The following is a 14,273-nucleotide window of genomic DNA, read 5'->3' as shown; positions in this document are numbered from 1 at the left end:
AGTTTACTTAAAACTTTATGTACCAAGTTTCTGATGCTAATCTCGTGGTACCATCATCAGTGTTAATGGGGAAACAAAGAATTTTGAATTCAGGATTAGGCAAATAAATGGATGAGGAAAGAGTTCTCAAATGTTTTATTTAACACATCAGTGCATGTTCATGGCTAGTTTATGTGTAGCAGTGGTCTGGTAATAACCTGAAATTGAAAATAAGGTTTATTTAATTTTATTATCGTTTTTTGCATCTTTCTTCCTAATATTAAAGGTGCAAAGCACTTTAGCACCTGGCGAACACTAGGAGGTACAGTCTTAGCTGCTGTGAATCATTTTGCATTCCATTGTCCCATTCCATCACAGCATTGACATGTTTGCTTAACATAAAGCATGTGACCATTTACATCAGAGCTACCAGCAGGTATCTAAGTAATCCCAGGGACTTCAATGACCTTCTCTTGTGCTTAAAGCTAACCTAATGCTTAATGTTATGCTGGAATGGGGTCAAAGAATGCAAAAACCAAGACGTGATCAGAAAAGGTGCTTTTATAAACTGAAATATCTCTTTCCGTTCTCCAGTGTGTAAGTGGGTCTGGGCACCATGTTTTCCCAAGGGAAAAAATGGACTCGATTTTATTACAGTTGTGTACATTTTTGAAAAAAAATCAGTTTACTTCTTTACTGGTACGCCCCTACCTATATAATCAGCTCCACAAAGAGCAAGGAGTTACTGAAGGAACAACTTCAGCAATTATATTTGCTTTCTTGCTAAATTTTGCATCTTCAAGACTGAAGGCAGCATTTATGCTATCTTGTAAATTGAGAGTTCATTCTCAGTAAAGTGTTGGCTTAAATTTTCATATGTCTTTTGTCATAATGAAGCTGAATTCCAAAAATATTTATGAAAAATTATCAAGATATAAATCATGGGCCTATTCATATAACAGATGTTTAGATTTTTAGAACAGAAATGTACCCCTGTGCTAATGACCTCAGGAATTCCACTTGTGTATCACTTAATGAGCGTTGCAAAAGGCTTTGCATTGTCTTCATCTTTACTGAAAAAGTCTTTACCATCAGCTTTTTATGCATATTACTAACAAGCACTGTTCCCCTCCACCCTAATTAATTATGTTCATTTATGTCATGGAGCTAAATGATGATCTGTCAAAATTTAGCTGCTGTTAATTTGCTATTAAAAGGTAACAGAATCACATCGATGCAAGTTAAGTGACTGGACCATTTATTTTTCAATAACATAGAATTAATATATTCTCACAACTTTTCAATCCATACATTGGCTCAAATATCCTCACACACTACATATTTTTAAGAATTGTATTTGAGCTTTCTACATTTGCATTGTCATAATTTTTTTTTTAATTCTATGAAACCTAGGTTTGTCCACATAGCTGTTAGATTTAATACAATTAAATTGTCCTTTTATGAAATTCTCTGAAGAACAGTCAACTCAGTTAATAGGGCTTACATTTCAGCATTCCAAGCCAGAGAAATACTTAGAAAACCATTGTCCAAGAAAAAATAACTTAAAAACAACTAATCAGCGTTAGAATAACAGTTTCATTTTTGCTCTCAGTAAGATGTTTAATACAAAATATATTGAAATTGGTGGAATTTCATGAGAGGTTGTTGCTCTTGGCAACAGTCTTAATATATCTCAGGAAGCCACGATGGAAAAGAATATCATTATCTACAAATGCACTGCATAGCTTTCTTTCTCCAAATATTTGTTGTATAGGGGGTTGCACATGGATCTTGAAGAGTAGTTCAAGGTTTGGCATATCAAATATGATGATGTGAAACCATGAACGTGTTCAGAAATATGTTTGTGTTTGTTAGTCATTATGAATCAATTTACATCTGTAATTATGCTACAAAATGCAGTGGGGCTAAACATCTTAACATTATTGAAACAAACAAAAAGCTTTTAACTGGCTTCTATTTTATTAATCCTCTCACTCTTTGTGCAAAAGAGAGGTTCCCAACTAACTGTATCCTCTTTGGTCTGGTGTCCTTTGTTTTGGAGAAAAGGCTAATTACTGAAATGACAGCTCTTCACCTGCAGGCCTGATTATCTCACTTTTGAATCCTATCCTGAAGGAGAACAAAGTCTTGTACCAGGTTCCCATTGACAGGAAAATTCACTCTAACACAGAAGGACTGGGCAGGAGGAATCCTCCAACATGTGCCGATAGAGCCCATTGGCAGCTACATCTATGTATTAGGATGAGGAGCAGATGCTACCTGCTGCTCCCCTTGCACAAGGGTTTTTGCCTATGTGGATTTATGCTATCTGTAGAGCCACTGGACCTAATCTGTTCTGTGGGTGACATGCCCACTGTGGTCCCCCACAGAGATTTCATATCCAAGCCATGCTAATTCCCCTTATGCGAATTCTCCAAATATTTGACCCATTAAACAGTAAAATAAACAATCTATTTCCCAGACCTGGAGATGAGCTCTGAATGGCATTACTTCCGTCACCATCTCTCTGAGAGCTTTAGCAATTTGGAGGGGGTTAGGCAGGTGGTCTAGAGTTTGTTTCAGTATTTTGTCAATATGAGATGGGTACAAAAAACATTTGTTACATTTGATGTTGAACAGTAACTCACCTGCCATGGTCTCTTTGGGAGAAAACAGCTTACTGTCAACTGCCATGCTTATGTCATAGAAAACCTCCTCCTCGTCCCTATCTGCATCAAACTGTTGGAAAGGGAGAAGGAAGTTAGACACTTCTGGACAGGATGAATTATTTAGATGAATGCTATTATATAAAATGCAATCCATTCCTAAACCACTGAAGTCAATTGGAAGCTTTCAATTTCCTTCCATAGGCTTTGACTCAAACCCTTCATTATGATTCTTTCTTTTGCCAAGTTGACCATCATTGTTCATAGGTTGCAATTAAAAAGAAGTTGAGTCATTTTAAAAGACTGACATTTCCAAGGTAGAACCTCAGGAAACAGTATGGCTGTGTCTACACTGGCACCCTTTTCTGTAAAAGGGATGCTAATGAGACACTTCGGAATTGCAAATTCCATGGGGGATTTAAATATCCCCCGCGGCATTTGCATGAACATGGCTGCCGCTTTTTTCCGGCTCGGGGTTTTGCAGGAGAAAAGCGCTAGTCTAGACGGGATCTTGCGGAAAATAAGCCCTTTTCCGGAAAATCCCTTATTCCTACTTGAAAGGACTGGGCAGGGGGACTTGAAAGTAGGAATAAGGGATCTTCCGGAAAAGGGCTTATTTTCCGCAAGATCCCGTCTAGACTGGCGCTTTTCTCCGGCAAAACCCCGAGCCGGAAAAAAGCGGCAGCCATGGTCAAGCAAACGCCGCAGGGGATATTTAAATCCCCCGTGGAATTTGCAATTCCGAAGTGTCTCATTAGCATCCCTTTTACGGAAAAGGGTGCCAATGTAGACACAGCCTATTAGTAACACACAGCACTATATGTGACATTTTTTCTGCCATCCAAAGCAACTATGTGGAGACTATGAAACTACATATCACATGAATACTTCTTATCACCTGATTTTTACAGGGAAGAAGTAACACCACTTAATTTGTCAAAATTGTTTAGAAACTTCTGAACTGTCTTAGAACTGCACACAAATTAATCATTTTAATGTATCGGAATTTCAGAGAGTCACTGGAAAAAGGATATACTTTAGAGAATTTACTTGTAATAGATGGAGGAAGAAAAGGTTTCCTCTATGTTTTGCTGTTTGGTATGTGTACTATCTTGGTTAATATAAGTTTTTAAAATCACAGGAGGTAAAAATCCCCTTATAATTGTACAGTAGCTTCTTGAGTTTGTGACTTTCTTCCTCCTCTCATTTATAAAATCCTTTGTCCAAAGTTTAACTCCTGTTTTCCTACACCCTAATCTCTCTCCTATACTATGACCTGTGTCCTGATCCATCATTTTAAACTATTTTTCCTCGTATCTGATATTTATCACTGACACACTCAACTCAATCATTTTTAAATGTATTGTTCCTACTTAATAAACTAGTAATGCCTGCTTGAAGAGGTTTCTTTTACTGATTTGAATGTTGCCAGCTGATTGCCTTCAGTGTTCTTCATTTTAACTGAATGTAGCAATAAAGGGAAAACTTACATCTGCGTCCATTAAACTATTCTTTCTCCTTAACTGAAGCCTGCCAGGTTTCCAAGAGAAAAGTAAACACCCTGGGTATGTCTACACTACCCTCCTAGTTCGAACTAGGAGGGTAATGTATGCATACCGCACTTGCTAATGAAGCCCGGGATTTGAATTTCCCGGGCTTCATTAGCATAAGCGGGGAGCCGCCATTTTTAAATCCCCGCTGCTTCGAACCCCGTGTAGCGCGGCTACACGGGGCTCGAACTAGGTAGTTCGGACTAGGGTGCCTATTCCGAACTACCGGTACACCTCGTTTCACGAGGAGTAACGGTAGTTCGGAATAGGACCCTAGTCCGAACTACCTAGTTCGAGCCCCGTGTAGCCGCGCTACACGGGGTTCGAAGCAGCGGGGATTTAAAAATGGCGGCTCCCCGCTTATGCTAATGAAGCCCGGGAAATTCAAATCCCGGGCTTCATTAGCAAGTGCGGTATGCATACATTACCCCGCTAGTTCGAACTAGCGGGGTAGGGTAGACATACCCTCAGTGTCGACATACGGTTAAATCAATCTCCCAGCCCAATCCATTGCACACCAAACTACGTTTCTGTTTAAACCAAACAAGCTCTCCTCCTTCTGAGTGTTTATATATACCATTAGCGCCTTTCTTGACTATAATGCTTGAAACAATTTTAATCATAAATGGGCTTCCTAGAACAATTTTCCACATTTGTGGTCATTTTTCATCTTCAGACCAATGTGCTTTGTGATGGAGAATGAGCCTAAGGGGCAAACAACAGTACACTCATAAACGTGAGTTCATGGGCTTTGATGAACTTGGCCTCTCTAGTCTGAAACTATGCTGAAAAGTGTGCTCCAGCGCTATAGTCAATGTCTGTCTTTTTGGTTAGGGATCCATTGGGGGGAGGAAGGGGAGATTTCTTAGAGAAGGTATGAAACAAATGATGTCCTAGAGCAGGGGTTCCTAACCTTTTTCGGTCCCCATACCCTCTTGGCTATTAGTAAACCTTCCTATACCCCTATTCAATATGAAATTAAATAAATTTTAGACTAGAATCCACAACTTTTTTCACTAACACTACTACTTTTGGAATATTTCAATTAGGATAATCTAGTTATTTACCAAATATTCCCTGTACCCCCTTGACAAGCTTCTCGTACCCCCTTGGGGTACGCATACCCCAGGTTGGGAAGCCCTCTCCTAGAGCAATGCAAACAGCAATAGGATATCTCATTTAAAAGAATCAATCTTATTTCTACACCTTGTGCTATTTCCATAATTTATTATGCATTGTATGCTGCTCCAAGGGTGCAAACCCTACTACAGCCCAGATGAGCTGGGTAGCAGAAAACTAGCATTGGTGAGAAGTTCAGCTGTTCTTCCAATACTTATCATGGATATTGGCTAAGAATGCAAAATGATATCCAAGGATTTGTCCAGGAACCTGCTAAAACCCTTAATAGTCCCTACTTCCACAACATCCATACCACCCCACTTATTGGTCCTCATGGACCTTCATGACAACTTGTACAGAACTCTCACTAATTTCATTTCAGCACCTAACAGAGATGTCAGAAGCAAAAAGGAACCCAAAGAAGGTTTGCTGATGGCCTTTCATCATAATAGATATCAACATGTAGAGGCAGAATTTCTGCCTTGCAAACCTAGAAAAAGAGTTGAAAATGGGGGGAAAAATATGAAATTCTGGAGAAAATCTCATTTGTTAGATTTACTCTGAGCAGAGAGAAACAGGGTGCCCTGGAAGGAAGCAGCTAATGTTTGAAGAACCAGGTGTCAATAAATCAAACCCTGCCTAGCCATCTAGTTAAGAGTTCCCCCCTCCCACAAGAATCTACAGCATGTCTAGGATTCTCTTCACAGAACTCTAGAACTGGAAGGAACCTTGAGAGGTCATCGAGTCCAGTCCCCTGCCCTCATGGCAGAACCCAGTACTGTCTAGACCATCCCTGATAGATGTTTATCTAACCTGCTCTTAAATATCTCCGGAGACAGAAATTCCATAACCTCCCTGGGCAACTTATTCCAGTGTTTAACCAACATGACAGTTAGGAAGTTTTTCCTAATGTCTAACCTAAACCTTTCTTGCTGCAGATTAAGCCCATTGCTTCTTAGAGGCTAAGGAAAACAATTTTTCTCTCTCCTCCTTGTGACACCCTTTTAGATTCCTGAAAATTGTTGTGTCCCCTCTGTCTTCTGCTTTCCAAACTAAACAAGGCCAATTCTTTCAGTGTTCCTTCATAGGTCATGTTCTCTAGAACTTAAATCATTCTTGTTGCTCTTCTCTGGACCTTCTCCAATTTCTCCACATCTTTATTGAAATGTGGTGCCCAGAACTGGACACAATACTCCAATTGAGGCCTAATCAGCACAGAGCTGAAAATCTAAGTTGTACAGTGAAATGCTCTTATTGCAAACAGAGGAAAATCAATTATTTGAACTTTTGCACTTAATTCAGTTTCTCCCTTATGTTACGGGACTTGTAATACCCAGAACTGTGGAAAGGAAGGTAGATTCTATGGGGGAAATATTTTTAAAAGAAAGAGAGATGTTAAGTTTGTGCTTAAGTGAATTATTACACATTTTATAACTGAAATTCTTTGATAACTGCCAGATACTTGAATAGGACATAAGGGTGCTCAACTGACCCACTTCAGTTTTAAACAATAGCAAACCCCTTATAATTAAATATTTTTGACATGTCATCTGTGAATTTATTGGATGTTTCTACATATTGAAAATAGAATTGCTAATCACTACAAGAAAAAAGGTCTCTACTATATGCCCAATCCAGTTCTCGCCTTATGAAAGAGAATTGCAGAGCCCAAACAAGGTCTCTAAAAGGGTTGATTAATTGCATGTGCCGCTAAATTCTCATCCAGCCTTCTTTGATGGATACAAAATATTTATAGTCAAAGCACATACTTTTCTTTCACACATATTTAATTCATAAACAATAAACTTGGCCAAATGTGGAGAACTGAAGTGAAGTTTGACTCTGAATAATTTTTTAATAAAAATGACACTTTGTTACTCAAGAGATCAGTGCTCAGAACCACATCTGCTTGATTTTTGGCACTGACCTTGCAATAAGCAATATGTGATGGCACCTGCTTATCTGCACAGTGATCCACTGACTTTTGCTGGGGTTCCACAAGGATGCATTTGTGTGGGCACTTGGAACTTACTTCAGAATAAAAATTTATGTGAGTAAATTGTAATAGCTTTTTGCTTCTTTTGTCCTTGGGGAAACAATACAATTGACAGAGAGACGGCTGCTGTTCCTTTATCAACAGAACCACATGCTAAATTGTAACCAGCCACATTTGTGCAATTTCCATTGAATTAAGTTCCAGAGATGTGGCTGAGGATAAAATATGATTTATGCAGCCCTTATGATGTATAATGATGCATGAAAAGGAACGTACCTAGCTTGACGTGCCCAAGTAATTGTCTATCCTACAGACTCTACAGCAGCACAACTATGGTGCTGTAGCTAGTACAATAGCCTAGTTGTTTCCTGTAGGGACAGAAGAGGGTTTTCTGGTTGCTATAGGCAATCCACTTCCCCAGGTGCCATATTTCTTTTCCATCGGCCTAGCCAACTCTACTTAGACTATTCGTTTGGCACACCGATGGTGCTCAGGGATGTAACTATGTAGAGAGCCCTGCATGGATACAAAATTTGTATCCTCTTCTGCATCTGTATCTGCAAAAATGAACGGAGGATAGTCACAGCCATATCAGCGTATGCAGATACCTGTGGCTATAAAGCAAATATCTGCAGGGCTCTAGTTATCCATATCTAAATTCTAAGTGTAGACTAAGCTTAAGTTTTTGTTTTCAGAATTGGAGTGAGAGAACCATGTTTTTACTTGTAAATTGAGCTCATTTGATCCAGAAGCCACTCAGGCTAAGTCTACACTGTACAGTTTTCCCAGAAAAACAGAGGGTTTTCCAGAAAAACTACACTAACTTTCACACTGCAATTGTGTTCTTCCGGCAGAAAGTCAGAAGAACACAGGGTTTTTTCTGAAAGCAGTAAACCTCTTTCTACAAGGAAGAAGCCTTTTTCTGAAAGAGCTCTTTCGGAAAAGGCGTGTGTGGACAGGAAAGAGGGGTTTTTTTTTTCACAAGAGACAAAAAACACAGGTGCCCTGGTGGCCACTCAATCCGTAGTAATCACAACTTAAATGCGAAATAGCCTCCAATAAATTTCGATGCTATTTTTTGAAAAAGAAGATCGCTTTTTCAATGCGCTTCTGCTGTGTGTACGCTCTCTTTCAAAAGAAATTTTTCCAGAAAACCTTCTTCCGAAAGAAGCCTGCAGTCTAGACGTAGCTTCAGAGAAAAGAACTATAGAACCCCACAAAGCCATTGTTAAAAATACATTTCAGATTTGTCCTTTAGGCAGAAATATACATTATCTGAGCAGTATAGTTTTAAGAAAAGGCAATCATTATTATTCAATGACATTTACCATTTGTAAATTCATAAATATTTCCCTTGGATCAGGTCTTGATTTTAGCTCAATGTAGTCTGAAAGTTTGTCTCTTTCACTAGCAAATGTTGGTCCAATAAAAGATAATACCTCATCCTCGTCTCTCTAATATACATAGCTGGCTTTTTGGGGAACTTGGCTGTGGTTTTCATTTCTTGCATATCTTCAACTAGAGTGGTCCAACAATCAAAACAAGCTTTCAGAAGCAGGACATCCTACTCATGGGCTGTTTTCCCCTTCACCTTTCAATTGAGAAAAATTGCCATATAATTACTACCATGTGGAAGATTTACAGACCAGGCATCAGGAAGCATGGTAGCAAGTGGTGGAATATATTCGGATTACACAGACTTATTAAATTACTGACAGTCAAAAAGTGAACATATATTAAATATTCTTTCTGATAAGATTTTCCTTTGACAACATTAGAGGGAGAATTAAAAGTAAAGGCATGCTACAAAGAACGCTGTAGATAAAATAGCAAAGTGTCCTTCAGCTTCAGTGTTTTTGTGTGTTTCACTCTGGAAAACAAGTTTCTGTAAAAATGCCTGGGTTCATGTATTCTGTTGGCTGGGTTGATTGTGATAAAGGTTTATATATCAAAAGTCAGAACACCAGATTATGATAAAGTGCAGAATGAGTTCTGTGGTAGCGATGTGAAAGACTAGCCATCTAGTCACTTTCCCTCCGCCCCTCCACTTGCTGCCTCTATCAGAAAGAGTCAGCAAGGTGGAGGAAAAAAGGAGAAGGAACTTCAAAGCGGCAGCACTACATGGAGCCTGGGGTCAGACACAGTGCGGCCGCTTTGAAACGCCACGTGGAGCCCTGGGCCAGCTGGGGTGTTCCCAGGCTGCATCTGGCATTTCAAAGCGGTAGTGTTGCATGGAGCCCAGGATAAGCTGGAGACTCCCCTGATGACGCCGGGCTCTATTCAGCACTGCCGCTTTGAAATGCTGCGAGGATCCTGAGCCCAGAGTCCATGCGGCGCCCTTATCAACTAATCAAATAGTCGATGCAAAATGCATTGACTATTTTATTAGTCAATTACTCTCAATTTAACATCCCTATTCTGTGGTCTGCATGTGATAAGTAATCTTTATAGGGAAATCAGTTGTGTTGCTAGTTATCCAACACTAGACTAGGGTTTTTAAGATGTTCTCAGAGAAGCCTATTCCAAAGGAATGTTTTCATAAAGTTATATGCAAATTGTCAATGCTTCTGAATAAGTGGGCTTAGGTGGGCAGTAATAATAAATGGACACCATTACTGAAAAGAGAAAGAGGATACAGTATAGTGACCCAGGATTCTTTCCTCTTTAGCTAGTAGAAAACACATGTAATCAAGGAAATTGCATGAATGAGGATGCTTTTGTTTGAAGGTAAAGTAATCCACCCTCACTGCCCATCCACGAACTGTTTTACAAAGTGACAGTGATAGTCTCAATGTAGGTTGTAGTGGAAGAATACAAAGGAGTCTGAATAGAGGACACTTCAGGTCAGTGCAAGGCATAACAAGCTTGTGTGACAAAGGATACTTAATTCTGCCCAGAGAGTCTATGAGAGAGATACAGTAATGAAAAAAAAATCAAGGAAAGAGATATAGTTGAATAAATACTTGTAACAACTGAAATTATCTATTCTGACTGATAGGAAGAAACAGAAAAAGCTATGGCCTAGTTCATGGATGTATGGCAAACTTCCCATCCATCTGCAACTCTAATTGGATTACAGGGACTGGATGATGAATGCTCTAGTTGTTCATCTGGTTAGTAGGCAAAGGCTGTAACAGCAGCTGTAATTTATAGATGAGTGTGCTTTCTGTCAGTTGGGGAAAAACATGAATAGTATATATGAATGCTATACAGAAATGCAAGTAAAAGGAACGTATTGGAAAAAAGCAGCCTTTTGGCATCTTAAATTATATTCTTTAATTAAAAGATCCATTGTATGAAGGGTCTGGAAGGAATTTTTCACCAGGTCAGGTTGATAGTGACTTTGTTTTACCATTGAATTTTTGTTGTTTTGTTTTTTCCTTTGCTCTGCCATGTGGACATGGGTTACTTGGTAGGTATACCTGAGTCATCCTTTTTGATTACCGTCAGTCAGCTCAGCAGCAAAAACAATGCTGAATGAAGGCTTTCCACCACTTTCTGTCTTGTACCAGCTTCATCCAGCTTTACATTTTTTGTTGTTCTATGCCATTACTCACCCTGTCTATCCAACACATCCTTGGTCTCCTTTTTCTTGTTCCTGGCACTCTGGTATGCATTGCCATGTATAATATTCTTTCATGGCCCATTCTTAACGTGTGTTCAAACTATCACAGTGGTCTCTCTCAAATTTTCTGTAACAGCATTATTTATTGCCCTAACTGTGTTCCTGTCACTTTTTGTTATTTTCTGGAGTCTTGAAACTCTGTTTTCCCTTCAGTGAGTTCATTTTTGCAGTCAGCTTTCCTCACATTACATACAACAATAGCAGCACAACATTTGCCTCATAGACAGCAATCTTTAGTTTTTACCTAAATGTTTTTAGTTTGTCAGCTATTGCCATATTTTCCAAAAGTAGTAGCGGGTAGTCTGATTTATTTTATGTCATTGTCACAAATTCCAATTCTTTAATACTAATTCTGCAAGGTACACACACTTTTCCATTACTCTAGTTCTTCATCTCCAACTTTTGGTTTTTATCTCGTCTTCCAATTGTTGTCAATAGTCTTCTCCATCTAGATCTCCAGTCCAAATTTTCTGCTTTCCTGGTCTATCTTGTCAGTTATTTGCTGCAGATCCTCTTTGGTCAAGGCTATGAGGTTAATATCAGCTGTAAGTTTTAAGGTTATTCACTATCCTCCCACATAACATTACAAATTTTAATTTCATCTGGGCACTAAAGATACTGTGAGGTGTAACCCTCAGCAGATTAGAAGTGACTACAGGGCACTGGGAATAGGGGTGAAGGAGACAGATTAATCCTGGAGGTAAAAGACGGCTAAGACTATGATTTTGCCTGGAAGGCTTTGGCTTCCTTGACCATGGGATACCGCTCCAGGAAGAAGGACTGCTAAGCAGAGATGAGATCCACCTATTAAGAAGGGGGAAAAGCATATTTGGATACCAACTAGCTAACCCGGTGAGGAGGGATTTAAACTAGGTTTGAAGGGGGCAGTTGATCAAAGCTCAAAGGTAAGTCAAAAAAATGAAGACTCAGGAGGAAAGTCAGAAATTGGGGGCAGCATGGGCTGTTATAGCAGAGATAAAGGAGAAACAAAACAGAACAGAGAAGAGGGGGTGAAATCATATCCGGTTCCTAGATGTCTGTATGCTAATGGCGAAAAGTATAAGCAGGAAGAGCTCGTAATGCTACTAAATAATCATAACTATGACATAGTTGGCATCACAGAGACTTGCTGGGATAATACATGTCTGGACCATTGGTATAGAAGGGTATAGTTTATTCAGAAAGGACAGGTAGAGAAATAAGGGAGGAGGTTTAGCCTTGTAAGGTAGAAATGAATATGTAAAAGAAATGCAAATGTATAATATCCTGATGATGTAAAATGTACCATGTGAACCTCTGTATAGTGTTCAGGGCTGATGATTTTTCAAATGTAAAGGTTAACTCGTTTATGTTAAATACCTGTAAACTTAAGATTTTATGAAATTCTGCAATCTTACAAAATGGAGTCTGAAACTCCATTTTGTATTTAGACATTCTCTCTGGTGTCATCCATTTGAGTTATACATTCTGACATGTCCACAGGTGGCTGTTAGGATTTAAAAACTCACTCACCTGTTATAATTTGCATAAGTCATGAATATGTATGAGCATTCTAAGCCAACCAATCAGTTTAAACCACGCTGTAAAAGCATCCTGGTTCAGCCAATCATTTTGAAATAAAGCATTTATGCATATGCATGAGCAGAAGCTATAAAAGCTCTTGCTGCGCATCAGTTCGTTCTGGTCCTCGGGCTTATTCTGAGATCAGGGCGTTGCTTGCGTCGGGCTTAGGCTTAGGCATAGGAGAGAATGCTGGTATGAGAGAGGTCCTGTAAAGTATTCTTTTAGAGAAGCTGATGGAAGATCATGCTTCCTATTTTTAAGTTAATATAGTTCTTTTTAGAGGTAGGCTGACGGAAGGTCAGACCTCCTCTTTCTTTAGATTTGGTTTAGTTAGAATAGTATTTTAGATAGATTAGATACTGTTGTCGAGTTTGTCCGGCAGGCTGCGTCAGTGGATGCATATTGGCCGTCGTCAAGTTTGTTCGGCGGGCGCGTCGCGGTTTAGTTAAGATTTTATCTTTAGGTTAGGATTAGGCTAGGTAGAGCAGAATCTAGCATCCATCGCCTGTTCCAGAGGCGCCGAAGAGCCTGAAGAATCGCGCTTCACGGAAGGTGAAGTCAGCAATTCTACTCAGCTCTTTGTGGGACTCCTGGCTGTTCCTCTCTTGAGGTCCAGAAGGACTGACGGATCGAGGTCGCCAGCTTCGACCCTGAGACAGCCGACAAGGGACACCTGGAGTTCCTCTCCTATGGCTTGACATTAGCCAAGGGATTGAAGGTCGCCAGCGCCCCATCAATCGCCCTGCGTCGAGAACTCTGTAGTAGGTATAGGGACATGAAGGGACCTCCCCTTCATATCCATGTAATTTAACAAGGGACCGCCCCTTATATGTCAAGTAGAGGTATTGTAATCTAAATTTTATGTTAAAATATAGTCCTGTGGTTGTTAGTTTGAACCCACATCTAAAGTTTTTATTTATGCGTCCTTTCCCTGGGAAGTGATATTTCACCCGGTGATTAGATACGGTAAGAGGGTCCCATCTTGAAATACCATTCCTAAGCAGATGAGTTGGGTTATTCAATAACTCTCTGGGAAGTGTCCTTAAACACCTTTGACCTTCCTCATTCTGTTCGATAGACAGGTAACAGCCTTATATGTTAAAAATGCAAACACTTGGACTTATGTTACAATGGAAATAGGAGACAGACTTTCTAAAAGTCCCTGGGTAACGATAAAGGGAAAAAAACAAGGATGATGTCATGGTAGCAGTTTACCGCAGACCACCTAACTAGTTTAAAAAAAAAAAAAAAAAAGATGAGGCTTTTTTAAACAACTTTAACAAAATCATCCAAAGCATAGGACTTGGTGTGATGGGGGACTTCAAGTATCCAAACATCTATTGGAAAAATAACACAGCACGGCACAGGCACTTCAGGAGTCACAGCTAAATATGAGACAACAGTGCAACACTGTTGCGAAAAAAAAAGGGGCAAACATTCTAGGATATATTAACAGGAATGCTGTAAGCAAGACATGAGAAATAACCCTTCTTCTCTACTCTGCACTGCTTAGGCCTCAACGGGATTACTGTGTCCAATTCTGGATGCCACATTTCAGGAAAGATGTGGACAAATTGGAGAATGTCTAGAGAAGAACAACAAAAGTGATTAAAGGTCTAGAAAGCGAGAATTCGTTTTGTTTAGTCTGGAAAAGAGAAGACCAAGAGGGGACGTAACAGCTTTCAAGTACCTAAAAGACTGTTATGAGGAGATAGAAAAATTGTTCTTTCTAATCTCTGAGGATAGGACAAGAAGCAATGGGCTTAAATTGCAGC

The 14,273-nt window shown here is 39.5% G+C and overlaps 1 protein-coding gene across 1 annotated transcript in view; it reads right to left on the bottom strand.

Moving 5' to 3' along the window:
- The window catches only part of AK5 (adenylate kinase 5), a 171,204-nt gene that overhangs the window by 88,156 nt on the left and 68,775 nt on the right, over nt 1–14,273 (bottom strand). Inside the window, exon 7 of the mRNA XM_006129565.4 lies at nt 2,628–2,718. Within this exon, the coding sequence (XP_006129627.2) occupies nt 2,628–2,718 (91 nt within the window). The remainder of the gene's footprint in view (nt 1–2,627; nt 2,719–14,273) is intronic.

Source organism: Pelodiscus sinensis, chromosome 9, assembly GCF_049634645.1.
Source record: "Pelodiscus sinensis isolate JC-2024 chromosome 9, ASM4963464v1, whole genome shotgun sequence".
NCBI lineage: Eukaryota > Metazoa > Chordata > Testudines > Trionychidae > Pelodiscus > Pelodiscus sinensis.
Note: the sequence above shows the minus strand (reverse complement) of the source record. Positions and strands in the feature narration are given on the sequence as shown.